Here is an 18,333-nt window from a genome sequence, read left to right as displayed (position 1 = left end):
GGGACCTTGACACATGACACCAGGGAGGGACAACGACACATTTGGGCACAATTTGGACATGTTCACTGTGGGGTGTACTCACTTATGTTGCCAGCTATTTAGACATTAATGGCTGTGTGTTGAGTTCTTTTCAGAAGACAGTAAATCTACACTGCTATACAAGCTGTACACTGACTACTCTAAGTTATATCCAAGTTTCATGTCTATAGTGTTGTCCCATGAAAAGATATAATGAAATATTTGCAGAAATGTGAGGGGTGTACTCACTTTTGTGATACACTGTATATATATATATATATATATATATATATATATACTGTATATATATATACAGTGAGCGGACAGAGGACAGTGTTTTTCCGATGTTTTCTTTAAATTTTGTACAATTCAATATTAAACTGTCCCCAAAGAATGCGCAGAGAGAGCGCAGTGTTAAGAAAATAAACAAATCTATTACATTTGTTGTTGTATAATTACTCCTGCCAGTAGGTGTCACTGTGTATCAGACAGAGGGGACAGTGAGTGAGAGAGAAGAAGGAATGTGGCTCAGTAAAGTATTCTTTCTTTCGTGCAATTACACCTACAAAATACAACACTACTGAAATAAAGAGGAAATAATAGAGAAATATGAGAGTTATTGTTGTTTCTGGTAGATACATTTTATAAAAAAGAAGGAAATGTATTATGGTGTATGGTACAGCACACATACTGTACTGAATGTGTGTTTTTTATGTACAGTACTACTGTGTATTGTTGTTTCTTATTGTTTATTACAGGAATGTCTATTCTATAATTTAAGATTTAATGGAAAATATACTTTAAGACATTAGAAAGGTTAGGTAAGGGGGTGGTTTGGGAGGTCTGGCACGGATTAATTCTATTTACATTATTTCTTATGGGTTTAATAGGTTTAACTAACGAACATTTTGACTTAAGAACAGCCCTTTGGAACCAATTAAATTCTAAAGTCAAGGGTCTACTGTATCATCGTGCCCCAGTGCACACAGCGAGGTCCATAAAGACATGGTTTGACGACTTTGGTGTGGAGGAACTCCAGTTGTCTGTACAGAGCTCTGAGCTCAAACTTATTGAACACCATTGCGATAAACTGAAATACTAGGCCCACTTATTCAAGATCAGTGCTTAACCTTACTAATATTCTTTTATCCAAAATGGCACAAATTTCCACAGTCACACTGTCCGAGTCCACATGCCTTTGCTCCTGTATTACCTGACTTTAGGAGCCCATGGCAGCCCTTTCGGGAAGTTTACTCTGTCCGCTGGGGGACGCAGAGGCGGCGGAGGTGGAGGTGGCTGGATTATAACGTCACGATCGAGAGGGTCGACCTCACCCTCGATTCCGCTGTCCACATCCTCAGCGTCATCTTCCTCATCCCGTGCATCATAATTTTTAAAGGGATCTCGTTCGTTGTACGTGTCCAAGCTGTCCTGCTTGACTAGAGGCTGTGGAAAAGACAAAGCAGTGTTAACACTATTCACAAATAATAATAAACCCTTAACAGGAATATGTACACCATGATGCTCAGTCTCTCAGGGAAGGTGAATGATTCATAGAAAGATTCATGTCATACTAAAATAAAGACTGATATTTATAAACCATATTTGTGTATGAGTGATTAATGAAAACTGTTGATGTTAAACTCAGTTACAGCAGGAGTCTACAGGGAGTTGTTACATTTAATTGAAAAGATGCAGGCACTTGGGTGGCACAGCAGTCTACTAGGCTAGTGCAGCAACATTCTACAGACACAATTTGCAGTGTCTGAAGGAGAAAAGGTTGGATGGGCTATAACATCATTGCTGTTGTTGCTACAACAATAGCCCTTACAAGCTGGTTACACACATACAATTACTTATTTATTTATTATTTTGCTAGTTATAACTTTTAGTTCAATTTAATTTTGTGTTTTTATGATTTGTTTAAAATTAAATTTGTTTTTATTTAAAGTATCTTCCAGGCCACCCAAGAAGGATGGGTCCCTGCTGAGTCTGGTTCCTCTCAAGGTTTCTTCCTGTATTTTTTATTTTTTTAATATTTTCTTTATGCATGTTCTCCCCTTTTTCTCCCTTTTATCACATCCAATTGCCCAATTGCATCATGCTTTCTCTCCACCAATGCCGATCCCTGCTCTGATTGAGAAGAACGAAGCTAACCCACGCCCCCTCCGACACATGGGCAGCAGCCGTATGCATCTTATCACCTACACTTTGACGAGACCAGTGCAGCTCATCACTGTGTATGGAAAGACACACCCTGAGAGCACTCTTTTCTCATTTCTGTGCAGGCGCCATCAAACAGCCAGCAGAGGTCGTAATTGCACCAGTCATGCGAGAGAGACCCCATCCAGCTTAGTCCCACCCATATCTGAACAACAGGCCAATCGTTCATGTGGCAACTCAGCCTAGCCGGCAGGCAGAGCTGAGATTCGATACGATGTATTCGAGATCCCAGCTCTGGTTCCAGCATGTGTTTTTACCGCTGCGCCACCTGAGCGGCTTCTTCCTGTATTGTTAAGGGAGTTTTTCCTTGCCACTGTCGCCCTCGGCTTGCTCAATAAGGGTTTTTGGTCTGTTGGTCCTGGATTCTGTAAAGTTGCTCTGAGACAATGTTTATTGTAAAAAGCACTATATAAATAAATTTGACTTGACTTGACATACTGTACATACAGTGTATCACAAAAGTGAGTACACCCCTCACATTTCTGCAGATATTTAAGTATATCTTTTCATGGGACAACACTGACAAAATTACACTTTGACACAATGAAAAGTAGTCTGTGTGCAGCTTATATAACAGTGTAAATTTATTCTTCCCTCAAAATAACTCAATATACAGCCATTAATGTCTAAACCACCGGCAACAAAAGTGAGTACACCCCTAAGAGAATACACCCCTAATGTCCAAATTGAGCACTGCTTGTCATTTTCCCTCCAAAATGTCATGTGACTCGTTAGTGTTACTAGGTCTCAGGTGTGCATAGGGAGCAGGCGTGTTCAATTTAGTAGTACAGATCTCACACTCTCTCATACTGGTCACTGAAAGTTCCAACATGGCACCTCATGGCAAAGAACTCTCTGAGGATCTTAAAAGACGAATTGTTGCGCTACATGAAGATGGCCAAGGCTACAAGAAGATTGCCAACACCCTGAAACTGAGCTGCAGCACAGTGGCCAAGATCATCCAGCGTTTTAAAAGAGCAGGGTCCACTCAGAACAGACCTCGCGTTGGTCGTCCAAAGAAGCGGAGTGCACGTGCTCTGCGTCACATCCAACTGCTGTCTTTGAAAGATAGGCGCAGGAGTGCTGTCAGCATTGCTGCAGAGATTGAAAAGGTGGGGGGTCAGCCTGTCAGTGCTCAGACCATACGCCGCACACTACATCAAATTGGTCTGCATGGCTGTCACCCCAGAAGGAAGCCTCTTCTGAAGTCTCTACACAAGAAAGCCCGCAAACAGTTTGCTGAAGACATGTCAACAAAGGACATGGATTACTGGAACCATGTCCTATGGTCTGATGAGACCAAGATTAATTTGTTTGGTTCAGATGGTCTCAAGCATGTGTGGCGGCAATCAGGTGAGGAGTACAAAGATAAGTGTGTCATGCCTACAGTCAAGCATGGTGGTGGGAATGCCATGGTCTGGGGCTGCATGAGTGCAGCAGGTGTTGGGGAGTTACATTTCATTGAGGGACACATGAACTCCAATATGTACTGTGAAATACTGAAGCAGAGCATGATCCCCTCCCTCCGGAAACTGGGTCGCAGGGCAGTGTTCCAGCATGATAATGACCCCAAACACACCTCTAAGACGACCACTGCTTTATTGAAGAGGCTGAGGGTAAAGGTGATGGACTGGCCAAGCATGTCTCCAGACCTAAACCCAATAGAACATCTTTGGGGCATCCTCAAGAGGAAGGTGGAGGAGCGCAAAGTCTCGAATATCCGCCAGCTCCGTGATGTCGTCATGGAGGAGTGGAAAAGCATTCCAGTGGCAACCTGTGAAGCTCTGGTAAACTCCATGCCCAGGAGAGTTAAGGCAGTTCTGGGAAATAATGGTGGCCACACAAAATATTGACACTTCAGGAACTTTCACTAAGGGGTGTACTCACTTTTGTTGCCGGTGGTTTAGACATTAATGGCTGTATATTGAGTTATTTTGAGGGAAGAATAAATTTACACTGTTATATAAGCTGCACACAGACTACTTTTCATTGTGTCAAAGTGTCATTTTGTCAGTGTTGTCCCATGAAAAGATATACTTAAATATCTGCAGAAATGTGAGTGGTGTACTCACTTTTGTGATACACTGTACATGATAGACTCTGACACACACACAACTTACATACAACTACTGTATTGTACTACTGTGACTGTATTACTTGCATCTTTGCACAAGTTTTTGCATTTTTTCACCTTACTCCCTTATCTCTGCTGCTATAAAAAAAATCTCTACGCTGCTAACTGCATATCAGAATATGCTTTTCTACTTCACGTACTATTTACTCAGTACCATGTACTGACCAACACTTGTCTCTAGTCTTGTCTCCGTTAATTACTTTTTAGATAAGAAATGTCTTTTTGTATTTATTGTACTGTTGTCTATCTGCACTGTGTACTGTATTGTCTTGCACTTCTTGTTCTATGTTGCACCCTGGTTCTGGAGGAACGTTGTTTCGTTTAAATATGTAGTTGTATATAGCTGAAATGATAATAAAGCCCCTCATGACTCTTGACTTGGTTGGGGAGGCCAAAGCAGCCACTTGGAAAACTTGGAGTATAGCATAGTTTGTTTTCTGGTTGCTTACAATTCCCTCCTCCTGAAAAAGAAGTCCCAAATCTTAGAGGACGTGCTATACACAATTAGAACTTAGAGATACACTGCATGGCACTGAGACTGAGAGACTTATCATCATGGTGACCATATCAGGCACTGTCCTGTCATCATCAGGACTTTTTATTACTTCATTGTCCCACCTTTAATCTTTCTCTCAAAAAACAGCCAATATTTTTCTTAAAGCTTCTCCAGCTTTAGATGGGAGTCCATCTCACAGACTTACCTGTCCACTGGTCTTCAGGAAAACGAAACCCAACTTTGGCCCAGCACACTTTATAAATAAAACCACACCAAATCTTGTGCATTCCGGTTGTGCATGTTTCATTCAGCAAAGACACGAACAAGTCAACATTTTTGTATCTCTAATGCTGTTTAAATGAATGAATGGCAAAATCCAGAGCAAGCATCAGGCATGGGTTGCATTAGTGGAACGGGTGCGTGTTTTTTATTTAAACATGATTTATGGGTGTTTGCGTGTGTATTTGTGTGTGTGTGTGGTGACCCAATGAGTATATGGCTGTGCTGTAGCTGTGGCTATGAATCAGCTATGACCAGTTGCTGTCTATGAGAGAAGCCATTCTGCCAGCTATTCTGCCAGTGCGTGAAAGGTGGTGTCTATAAGTGCTTTTAATGCCCAGGTGAAACAAGGTGAAGATGTAAATAATGAAAGAGACAAAGAATGGAAGAGAGAAAGAGTGGAATAAAAACAGAGAAAGTGAACAAGAGGGAATAATAGAATTTATATTGAAAGTACAGTGGAACCACGATTTAAGACTAAAAGGGGGGTGTACCGGTCCGTAAAACGTGACTGTCCGAAACAGCAAGGTTTTTTCCAGGGGTGCGAAAATACACGAAAACGCAGCACTAAGGTTCACACACAGTAACACCCTGGACGGGACGCCAGTCCATTGCAGGGCAGACACACATACACACACCCATTCACCTATAGGTCAATTCAGTGTCTCCAATTTACCTGACTGCATGTTTTTGGACTGTGGGAGGAAACCGGAGCTACCGGAGGAAACCCATGCAGACACAGGTAGAACATGCAAACTCCACACAGAAAGGACCCCGCCTGTGGATTGAATCCAGGACCTTCTTGCTGTGAGGCGACAGTGCTACCCACCGAGCCACCGTGCCGCCCAAATGCAAAACCTGGAAATAAATATTAAAACTGGTGTAATGAAATTTCATTTACCTTGTGTGGTAAAACCTTGTGTGGCCGTGATCATATAGTGGGGACTCAGAGTATCTATTATTCTAAGTCTAAAGCACTGCTGGTGGCTACTGGAGCAGCGCTGGTGCATAACTAAGAATTAGAACTTGCAAAAATTAAGCATAAAACACTGAGAATAAGGCGAGAACAAAGCAAGCCTCCCGACAAAATAAAGCCTCTCACTCATGTAAACAGAGAGATATGTGCTGGCTAATGGACAATTACTGAACTACCAGACATTTGGTTTTCCAGATTTTGTACGTTAAATCCGAAATCCGTTAAATAGAGGTCCGTTAAATCGAGGTTCCACTGTAGTAAAACATTTGTGAGCTTTTACTTTATAATAAAGTAATCATAGACAAGACAATTTTGGTAACAGTTATTTATAACTTTATGACAATTCTCACCTGTTGGTAATTCATTCACTCATTTTAGTGTAAAGTAATGTTAACATGCTGGCTATATGTTGGTGATATTGGTCAATATTAAATTGATCAAATAGTACCTGTTAAAATTAAAACAATCTAGCCTCATGGTGGTGATTATTTGGCTCAGTGTTTATACTTCATCAAGTTTGCTTCTTTTTTAGATTGCTTCTTTACTTAAAAAGCTTTAAACCCTATTTCAAAAATAGCTGGGATAGGGTCATAATAAAATTGGAAAGTTTACAGAATATTTAAGTTACAGTTTTGAAACATTCCAGAATAAGCAAGTGAACTGGTACAAGAGAAGGGTATCCTGATTGGGTATAAAAGGAGGATCCACTGAAGCCTCAGTCTTTGAGACTGTCAAGATGGTCACCATATTGGTAACATGGTTTAAACAGGTTTTCTCTTTCCCCCACAGCTTGTTGGAGACCCTCTGCCATTTTATATAGGTGTTTCCTTACTTCTGAGACAGGGCAGTTGTAGCCTAGTGGATAAGGTACTGTACTAGTAATCAGAAGGTCGCTGGTTCAAGCCCCACCAATGACAGGTTGCTGCTGTTGGGCACTTGAGCAAGATCCTTAACCCTCAATTGCTTAGACTGTGAATTGTCACAGTACTGTTAGTCGCTTTGGATAAAAGCGTCTGCTATTTGTCAAAAATGTAAATGTGAGACACCCTGTACAATAACGTTTTTCAACCAAGACATTTTCTTTGTATTTATTGTCAGTAAAATTAAGGTTTGCCCATTTTCTGGGGCTGTTCTTACAGACTTTAATATGTATGAAGGATCAGGATTTGTCCACCACTGGTACCAGGACATAATTCCCCATCTGGTCTCAATCAAACATGACCAATTATGTCTGTTTACTGCCTGACTAGGGCAAAGGCAACACTCACTCACTGGTGCTAGCCCACTACTTAGTTTTCTATGGTGGTGGGCTGGCATGTCAGGGACTGCTGCAACATCGGAGCATATGTAAACTTTTGCCAAGTAAAATTTTTATTTAATTATATTTATTTGTTTCTCATTTGTTAGATCTATATAGTTAAACTGATCCATGCTTCAATATTGAGTGCTTGAGAAAAATGTTGACACTAAAACAGATGTTATAATGAGTCTGAGTATTTCATCCATAAGCTGATAAAAGGCAGCTGTCTATGCAATTAGAGTAAAGCTCATATATGTTTTGTAAACTACCATTATTATAAAGTGTTACGAGAGTGAGAAAGAGAACGAGAAAGTAAGTGACAGTAAGTGAAAGTAAGAGAGAGAGAGATGTCTAGTGTCTAATGTCTAGTTCATTTTCTACACACTACAGCCAGTATGATTCTAGCCAGCCTTAAGCCTTAATGCTAAAAGCTTCCAGCACTGAAGACCTCTGATCAGAGCAAACTGCAGTGTACAGAGGGTTGAAAGAGGAGGGGTGCAACAGCCCAACACAAAGAGAATGCACACAAAAAAGGGCATCTGGGTAAAAACCTGCTTCTTGGCAAAGGGACTGTCTCCTTCCAAGCTATCAACAAAGGCACTCTGTAGGGACACAAGGAAGAGAGGGAGGTGAGCCGTAAGAGAAAGACAGAACAACAGAGAGAGAGAGAGAGAGAGAGAGCTACATATACATAGGGAGGGTGAGAGAGAATCGAGAGGGTTGAGGGTTAAGGAAGATGAGATAAAGGCAGGTAGGTCAGTAAGTTAAAAGATTTCACTCATGTTTAAGTACTGGTACTGCAGTGCTCCTGCAACGTGAATGTAAGTAAATTAGTGCTGATGTGTGATGGAGCAGCTTACAGTGTGTAAGTGTATTCTGTAGTGTGTGAATTTATAATACAGTGTGTGAGTTTATATTGTGTGAGTGTGCATTATAGTCCAAGGGTTTATACTGTAGTGTGTGAGTTTATTGTGTGTGTATTTTAGCACAATAATTTAGTGTAGTGCTCAGGGTTTTTGTTCTGTTGGTCCTGGATTCTGTAAAGTTGCTTTGAGACAATGTCTATTGTAAAAAGCGCTATACAAATAAAATTGACTTGACTTGACTAGTGTGCGAGTGTGAATTGTAGTGCAAGAGTTTATACTGTAGTGTGTAAGTTTTGAGTTGTGAGTGTATTATAGTGCAAGAATTTATAGTGTAGTGTGTGAGTTTATAGAGTGTGCATGTGCATTGTAGTTCAAGGGATAATACTGTAGTGTGTACGTACGTTCAGTGTGTGTGTGTGTATTTTAGTGCAAGAGTTTATACAGTAGTGTGTGAGTATATAGTGTGTGTATTTTAGTGCAAGAGTTTATACTGTACTGTGTGAGTTTATAGTGTGTGAATTGTAGTGCAAGGGTTAATACTGTAGTGTATGAGTTTATAGTGTGTGAATTGTAGTGCAAGGGTTAATACTGTAGTGTGTGAGTTTAGAGTGTGTTTATTGTAGTGCAAGGGTTAATACTGTACCGTGTGAGTATATAGTGTGTGTATTGTAGTGCAAGGGTTAATACTGTAGTGTGAGTATATAGTGTGTGTATTTTAGTGCAAGAGTTTATACTGTACTGTGTGAGTTTATAGTGTGTGTATTGTTGTGCAAGAATTTATAGTGTAGTGTATGAGTTTATAGTGTGTGAATTGTAGTGCAAGGGTTAATACTGTAGTGTGTGAGTTTAGAGTGTGTTTATTGTAGTGCAAGGGTTAATACTGTAGTGTATGAGTTTATAGTGTGTGAATTGTAGTGCAAGGGTTAATACTGTAGTGTGTGAGTTTAGAGTGTGTTTATTGTAGTGCAAGGGTTAATACTGTACTGTACTGTGTGAGTATATAGTGTGTGTATTGTAGTGCAAGGGTTAATACTGTAGTGTGTGAGTATATAGTGTGTGTATTGTAGTGCAAGGGTTAATACTGTAGTGTGTGAGTATATAGTGTGTGTATTGTAGTGCAAGGGTTAATACTGTACTGTGTGAGTATATAGTGTGTGTATTGTAGTGCAATAGTTTATACTGTACTGTACTGTGTGAGTTTATTGTGTGTGTGGCCTGATTCTACCCAGTGAGAGGATCAACAATACAATTATTTATAAAGGTTGGCGCAAATGGTTTTTCTACATAAAGACGATGTATTATAATACTGTGATACTGTAATATTTTCAGTATTTTAGGAGAATCTAATTAATCAATGGTATTTAGTACCTCATCCGGAAATAAAATCTTTATTACGAGTATTCCTGTAAAAACAACACTAGATAACTCTAGATAATGATGGTGATGATTCCTTTTGGTTGCTCCCATTAGGGGTTGCCAAAGTGGATCATTTACATATTTGAGTTGGCACAGTTTTTATACTGGATTTATCTGGGCGTGGGACTGGCACTAAGAATGCACTGATATGTGTCCCCCCAATGGCTAGGTTCACGATGTGCCATTCGCCTTCTGTGTTTGTGAGCCCAGCCCGGGATTCAACCCCCCAGGAGCACGACTCTTACCAGACTAGCTTATTAAATAGCTAAATTAGATAACCAATTAAATTTGGTGAACTGGTTAATGTGGTAATTAGAAGGAGGACTACTTTTGCACAAGTGTTGAATACCTAAATTAAAATAAATGTTTTATTTAGTTATCTAAAATCAGTGTGTAGTAGATATGTGTGTGTGTGTGTGTGTGTGTGTGTGTGTGTGTGTGTGTGTATCATACCCTGCGGCTCCTGCGTCCTCTTTTCTGTTGCTGCTGTTGTTCAATGAGCTCCATGGCTGTAGCTGGGGGTGAGGCTGCTCTCATGCTTCTTACTACCTTTATACTGTCTTCAGGGAGTGGTGGCAGATTCAACTTCTCTCTTGCCTTCACCTTCATCTCCTGTAGGGCTTCAAAACCTCCCAAAGTGAACTAACACACACACACACACACACACACACACACACACACAAACACTTTAAGCATCTATGTTGAAGCAGTATCTGTATGTGTGTATGTATGTAAAGCAGACTAACCAGTATAGTTTTCCACAGCAGCAGCAGGACTTTCTTCATGGGAAAATGGGGAGCACTCATGCTGCAGAATTTGGTTACCATAGTGAAGAGGAGGAGGGCGAAAGGCTCACCGTTGTAGATGGGAGAACCTGCAGTGGGAGAACCCTCAATCACAGCAAAATGTAGAAGCATTGAAGTTCACATATACTCACACTACTGTACTCACAAGCAGTAGCGGTAATGTTCATTCTGTGTGAGTCTACATAATAAGCTCAATTAAAGGTATTAAAGCAATTTCAGACTTACCAAGCTCCGTTTTGAAGGCTTCTCGAGCTGTCCGCCACTCCGGACTGTCCTCGTCTGTCTCCACCCGAATTGTCTCCACCATCAGATACATAATGCTCAGCAAAACCCTAAACAAGACACAGCATTACTGGCATTACTGTGTTTTTATATGAGAAGGTCTGTACATAGATCACATAGGGATTAACATTTTTCATTTCATTTCACTGTCACGTTTTACTGCCTCTTGGCGGTCCTGGCTAGGTAAGAGACTGTTGGTAAGAGACTGTTGATGGATAAAAAGGTCAAGCTGGCAATCAACTTTGCAATTCATCTCAAAGGTGTTAAGCAAGGCTTTAATGGACATCAGGGCTCTGTATCGGTCACTAGAGTTCCTCCACCCCTAACCCATCTGACTATGTCTTTATGAACCTTATTTTGTGCAGGTAAGGACCTTTCCCCAACATTTGCCATAAACAGCTGATCAAAATAATGAGTGGTGTCAAGATACTTTTAGCCATATAGTGTATGAGCAGTGTAAAGAAACCATTATATTAATCAAATCAATGGTTGAACATTTCTTACCTGAGTTCGGTGCTGTCTGCCAGTGATATGGCCGGCTTCCTGACGGCGCTGCTACATGCCTGGTTATTACTGTTATAAAGACACATCAGAAACATGACTTAATACATTCATACCTAAACAATTTCATTAACATCTTATATAAGCCCTCATATACATACCGATCAGCCATACCATTAAGACTACCCCCCTGATATGGTGTCAAAAAATATCTGACCCACTGAGACATGCACTCTACAAGACATCTAAAACAAGTCATGTGATCTCTGGTACTAGAACGTTATCATCAGTTGCTTTAACTTCTGTATGTTGCAAGGTAGATCGTCCTACAGTGAATTATGGTTATGGTTATCTCTTCCACATATAAACATGGCCATCCACATGATCTTGGAAAGGACAGTGCATCTAACCAGTCAACCTTTCATACCTTCATTGTCCAGTTCCAGTGCCTGCATGGCCATTGTAGGTGGTTTAAACAGTGGACAGGAGTTATCACGGGTGCTTCGACTGGCCTATACTACAAAGCCTCATATGTAGAAGGGTTTGATGCACTGTGTGTTGGGACACATTCACTTCATCACTAGGATTAAAATAATCTGCAATCTGAGCCACAGTATTTCTTCTGTTGGCTGGTACCATACACTATATCCTTCATGTCCTTGGGCATAAAGAGTCTTTGCCACCCTTCTTCGGACCACTGTTGATGGGTACTTACCCTGTCTACCCTGGTCCACATTAGAGGCACACCTGGCCATATCTGCTGCATTCAATGTATACCATAGGCAACTATTATGAGAGCATTATTTAATATGTTCATGACTGTGGCATCCACAGTAGTTACAGGATAGCCATAGCCATTTTTATGGGGTGGTCCTAATGTTTTGGCTTATCGATGCATAAATACAAGGTAAAATTGGGGTTAACACTAGATTTGTATTACATGGCATTAAACTACCCACAGTGTAATAAGGGATTTTATCTGCATAAGCATCAATTATTTAGCAATTTAAGTCAGTATTCTATTGCCGCATCCATAGAAATGAGAACACATTTAAATTCCTAACACACTAATAAAATGTACTGAAACCAACTAACCAAGAATACAGACAGAATTTAAAGCACTCAGGAGCATTGCAGTGTCTGTTCCAGCTCCAACACATCTTACATTCATGACTAAATCATGGATCAACAACTATAAATATGTAAAGCTGATAAAATGGCTGCTGCAGATTATTAAAAAGCATGTTTATGGATACAAATATGGATCTCCAAGAAAGCTCAAACTAGCTACACAGCTAGAAAGAGAAAGAGTAGAAAAAGAAAGGAAAAGACTAAATATCAAAAGAAATATTACAAATCCTGGGCCTCAAATCCTGGGCTGGGCTAGGCTGACAAACAGAGAAGGTACATGGCATTACATGAACCTAGTCGATAGGGGGACACATACCAATGCACCCTTATTGCTGGTCCCAAGCCCAAATAAACAGAATGTTTGTGTTAGTAAGGGCATCTGGGTGCAAGTGCAGCTGAACGAAATCATCATCAAACACCTACAGATTCACTTTTATTTTAATCAATATTCTCATCCTTACCAACACTGACAGACTAGATACTTGCTGTCTACTTTCACTATTTAAAAATACTATTACAAATACCCACATAATGCTGTTCTGAAGTTTGGGAACTACATCATCCATAAGCTGAGCTGTTAATGAATAACCAACAGCCCATCACAGCTAAACAAAGAGCACAGGGTAGAGTTTACTGATTCAGGAGTTCAGAAGATACAGTATGCCTAAGCAAAACCATGCAGAAGTATGAATACATGAGCACCCAACATGTGAAATGTGTACACCATGTAAGGTGTTTCTAGCATGTGCTTGCTGGTACAAGATGGTACCTGAGAGCAAGTGAGCCAATAATGTTAGTAGCTCTGATTTTTAGGCCATCATCAGAAAAACTAATGAAGATAAATAAATCAGCATATTTTTGTCAATATCATGTTCATGCATGACATGTCCCAGGGGCTATAAATAGAAGAAAAACAATAAAAGGCCTAAAACAGGGCTCTGTGGGATTGTCTTTAGGCTTTAAAAATCTTTAACTAAACCAACCAGGCTTTTAAACTTTTATGGTCAATGGTTTCAAATAGTACACTGAAATCCAATTGATCTGAAATAGAAACGCAACCCCAATCTGAGGTGATCAGAAGGTCAAAACAGAAAAAGGAGTCCTGTGTGAACAACAGCAGCAGCGGTAAACAAGCTCATTTCAAAGCAAAGCTAAACTGAGGCTAGATGATGTGTTAAGTGCTATATCAATGAGTATCAATAAGTGCTATATCAATGAGTGTTATATCAATAAGTATTATATCAATAAGTATCAATAAGTGCTATATCAACAAGTATCAATAAGTATTATATCAATAAGTATCATTAAGTATTATATCAATAAGTATCAATAAGTGCTATATCAACAAGTATCAATAAGTATTATATCAATAAGTATCAATAAGTGCTATATCAATAAATATTATATCAACAAGTATTATATCAACAAGTATCAATAAGTATTATATCAACAAGTACCAATAAGTATTATATCAATAAGTATATCAACAAGTATTATATCAATAAGTATCAGTAAGTATTATATCAGTAAGTATCAATAAGTATTATATCAACAAGTATCAATAAGTATTATATCAATAAGTATTATATCAGTAAGTATCAATAAGTATTATATCAACAAGTATCAATAAGTATATCAATAAGTATCAATAAATGCTATATCAATAAGTATCAATAAGTATTATATCCAAAAGTATTATATCAATAAATATTATATCAATAAGTATTATATCAATAAGTATTAATAAGTGCTATATCAATAAGTATCGATAAGTATCAACGCAGCATAAAATGGGTTCATGAGGGCAGACCTAGCAAAGCAGCTGAGCAGCGCCAGCTGTTTCGAGTCTGTTTTTTCAGGAAAATTAAAGTGACCAAGGGTCGACATAGAGCTCACTGCTCCACCACAGATATCAGAGGATCTAAGATCTCTGTCCTCACCCCTACTGCTGCTGTCATTTCCTAAAGTAAAGCACTTAACCTCAACACACTTCAGAGTAACACATGGGTAACACATCGCCCCCGGCACCACTCTAATTAGGCTGATTTTAAAAATATAAAACCTGATCTCAATGGCCTTATTTTATATACAGCATGTTATGAAATGTGCTTTGGCCTCTTTGATGATCATTTTTGTCTCCATGCTGTTTTTAGGTGTTAGATGATAGAAGTATAGAAATGAACAAAAAAAACTAACTAACTAACATCAGAGCAATAATGTAAAAAAATGGAAAACAGGAAAAAATAGCAGTGACATTAAAGCAGTGCAAAAGATGTTATGGGTTCTGCACAGCAGCATAGGCCCTAGTGTTAACTTTTATTAATCCTGGATGTTTTTATTTGTCATGTGCGTGTGTTTTTGTGCACTTTTAAATGAACACTTTGGGTTTCCAAAGTCCTTTCCAGAGAAGTTTTTTTCTGTAAAATATACATTTATGGAATTTTAGTGGACGCTTTTATCCAAAGCGACTTAACTGTGACTGAATGAGATGCAAGAAATTAAGGGCCCAACAATGGCAACCTGGCTGCAGTGGTGTTCTAGTGCAGAACCCTAACTGTTGAGATACCACTGCCCCATTTTGTATTTATTTACTTCAGAGATTTGCTTAAAAGAAAATAATGAGTAGTATAATTTATAGTAGTATAATTTGTAATGGATTACTTTTTCTGAGTAACTACACCAACTCTGGTAATGTATTTAGGCCATTAAACATACACTACATGGACAAACATATTGGAACACCTCTTCTAATAATTGCTAAAAGGTGTAATTAATCAATTATATTAAGAAAATGATATGGTTCCAGCAACATATTAACAGCTTTATGTCCCTGTGCATAAAGCAAGCTCTTTAAAGACATGAAGAAAAGCATGGATTAAAGAAACTCCTGTGACCTGCATAGAGCTTTGAGCTTAGCCCCACTTAACAGCTTTTGGAACTGGAACTTCAATTGAGGCTTTCTTGAAATCACGGCCCAGTAATACATAGGCTCTTTTTTTTTTTAATGATCTATTTTTTCCCCACCAACTTTTATCCCCATTCTAATCGTGTCCAATTACCCTGATTGTGTCCTCTATACTGATTCGACCCTTTGCCGCTGACTGAGGACGCCACTCAACTGACTTGCGCCCCCTCCGGCACGCAATCAGTACAGCCTGCATTTTTCACCTGCACGAGCCGAGCTCATACACCGAGAGACACTGCGCACGGAGGGTCACACCCCCCTCAATGTTATTCCTCAGCCCTGTGCAGGTGCCGTCAGTCAACCAGCAGGGGCCACAGTTGTACCAGTTATGAGGACCTACGCTCCGACTCTACCCCTAAGCCCCTGAACAACAGCCAAATGTTGTTCATGCTGCCGCCCAACCCAGTCGGAAAGGTAGAGCTGAGTTTCGATACGATGCATCTAGAAACCCAACTCTGGTGAGCTAGTGTACTTTACCGCTGCGCCACCTGAGCAGCATACATATGCTCTTTTGACTGAATGGGCACAAAGTCCCACAGACTCTTTAAATCTTTGTTAGTAGCTTTCTTAGAATAGTGGCTGTTATAGCTGAAAAGATCACATAGAGGTCTATTTTGGCCATATAGTGTACATAGGGTGGAATGTTAACTCCGGTTGTTATGTAGTTTGCAAGAGTTCGTGTCATTAGCCTGCTCCCAGTATTGGTAAACGCTAGACATTTGGCAAAAGAAATGTTCACATTTTCATTAGTAAAAAGCAGTAAAGAACTCTTATAAACAAGCCAGCCTGACTGATATTGCTTTCTCAGTATATCGGTACACATACTAATTGTGTTTTAAAATGTTCTCTAGAAAATTCCACCTTTCACCTGTTGTGATCGTATGAACAATTGATTATTGTGCAGTGCAACTCTACTAGGAAGTTTAATGGTAGCTCAGTGATAAAGGTAAAGTACTGTACAAGTATTCAGTAGGTTGCTGGTTCAATCCTGGTTCAAAGTTGCCATTGTTAAGCTCCTGAGCAAGGCCCCTAACCTGCAACCTTGCTTGCATTGTATTCAGTCATGATTATAAGTCGCTTTGGATAAATGGCATCTGCTAAATGCTGCAAATGTAAATGTAATTGTAAATGACAAAAGATAATGCACATAAACATGTCATGCAAACTGCCACCGTGCCAGTAAACTGTGGAGGAGGGGATGAACAGAAATATATGTACAGCACACACTTACTCGATCTCCATACTGAGAAGCTCCAGCAGTGCAGTAAAAATGCCCATTTCATAGAGCAGGAAGACGTTGTGACGGGACCAGTGAAGAACATCTGCCTCTGTATTACACTCATCAAAGACACCTGTATATACACACACACACACACACCTGTCAGTAAAAGTTCACAAAAATCTATTACAATGCTTTCAGCTCTAGCAGAAGAACAGTGTGTAATGACTGCGAGTTTGATGAGTGAGTTAGTATGTGTGTTTTATTACCCTGAGCCAGGTAGAGTATAGCACGAGCTACTTTGAGTCTCTTGTCTCTGTCGGTGACCTCCAAAGCATCCAGCAGTCTCATGATATAAGCTTTCTGTTCATTCACACTCAGTTCTACCCATCGTCTGCCCTTCACTGACACACACGCACACAAAAACACAGAGAATAAATACAGCCAAACAGTGCCCAATGTTTACCATCTATTCTTTTTTATGTGGACTGCTTTCAACTTTAGTCAGTCAACATCACATACAATAACACTGGAATGTGCATCAGTGATTCGAATTGAAAAATATCTCAAATCCAATCCATTAACGATGGTGTTTTACGTTAATACGTAGCTGCATCAATACCTATAATTGTTCTTTTACCTTTAGTAACTATTTTATCTTGAACAAGATTGTGGCTTCTGGCATATAAAAATTTCTTCTTCATTCTAATTTTATTCTTTGCCCCCAAACCGAAGTTACCCACCCCAGACATAGTAGATGTTTTGTTTTTGTTTGTTTATTAGGATTTTAATGTCATGTTTTACACTTTGGTTACATTCATAACAGGAACGGTAGTTACTCATTACACAAGGTTCATCAGTTCACGAGGTTATATCAAACACAGTCATGGACAATTCAGTGTCTCCAATTCACCTCACTTGCATGTCTTTGGGCTGTGGGAGGAAACCGGAGCACCCGGAGGAAACCCACGCGGACACGGGGAGAACAAGCAAACTCCACACAGAAAGGACCCGGACCGCCCCACCTAGGGATCAAACACAGGACCTTCTTGCTGTGAGGCAACAGTGCTACCCACTTAGCCACCGTGCTGCCAGACATAGTAGATGCCTGACTGGCCAATAGCACAGCTGATATTCAAATCCTGTACTTTACCACTGTGCCCACCAAATACACAACCCAATAATATATGTAAAAAGATAAACGGGTATGAACACTTTCTGAATTTACTGTATGTCCTACCTCATCTGCATGAAATTAGCATTTGCATTACTTTCCAATTAATTATTCAGTAGATTAGCCACTGAACTAATCAATGAGCTCAATGAGCTAACAATGATGGTAGGAGTCACTGTTAAAGTAGCAAGGAGGTGACTTACCATTCGACCTTCATTCCCTCAGACAAGTGAGTCCCTTTTAAACCCCTTGTAAGTTAAACGAACTTAACTGTCTGTAAGAACTGGCATATTCTCCCTTTGTTTACATATGCGTTTGTTTACTCTGAAAGTCAATGATAAAAAAATAGGTAAATACAACTTTTTCTCTAGAGAGCAAGTATGCACTGTAGCAGAGAGTATGCACACACACACACACACACACACACACACACAGTCTATAAAACTATGCTGACTATTCATTTCTGTACTCTCTTTCTGCCTTACAGCAGCATTTATTTAATCAGCATCTTTCATCTCCCATTCACAATCATATACAGCAGATACAC

The 18,333-nt window shown here is 39.6% G+C and overlaps 1 protein-coding gene across 1 annotated transcript in view; it reads right to left on the bottom strand.

Annotated features, from left to right (window-relative positions):
- Nucleotides 1–18,333, bottom strand: part of strip2 (striatin interacting protein 2) — a 65,818-nt gene that overhangs the window by 22,281 nt on the left and 25,204 nt on the right. The window contains exons 4-10 of the mRNA XM_062996343.1: nt 16,882–17,016; nt 16,625–16,745; nt 11,301–11,369; nt 10,740–10,846; nt 10,455–10,582; nt 10,162–10,350; nt 1,232–1,464 (exon numbers count right to left, since the gene is read on the bottom strand). Coding sequence (XP_062852413.1) covers nt 1,232–1,464; nt 10,162–10,350; nt 10,455–10,582; nt 10,740–10,846; nt 11,301–11,369; nt 16,625–16,745; nt 16,882–17,016 — 982 coding nt within the window. The remainder of the gene's footprint in view (nt 1–1,231; nt 1,465–10,161; nt 10,351–10,454; nt 10,583–10,739; nt 10,847–11,300; nt 11,370–16,624; nt 16,746–16,881; nt 17,017–18,333) is intronic.

Source organism: Trichomycterus rosablanca, chromosome 1, assembly GCF_030014385.1.
Source record: "Trichomycterus rosablanca isolate fTriRos1 chromosome 1, fTriRos1.hap1, whole genome shotgun sequence".
Classification (NCBI taxonomy): Eukaryota; Metazoa; Chordata; class Actinopteri; order Siluriformes; family Trichomycteridae; genus Trichomycterus; species Trichomycterus rosablanca.
This window is presented reverse-complemented; position numbering and strand designations above follow the sequence as displayed.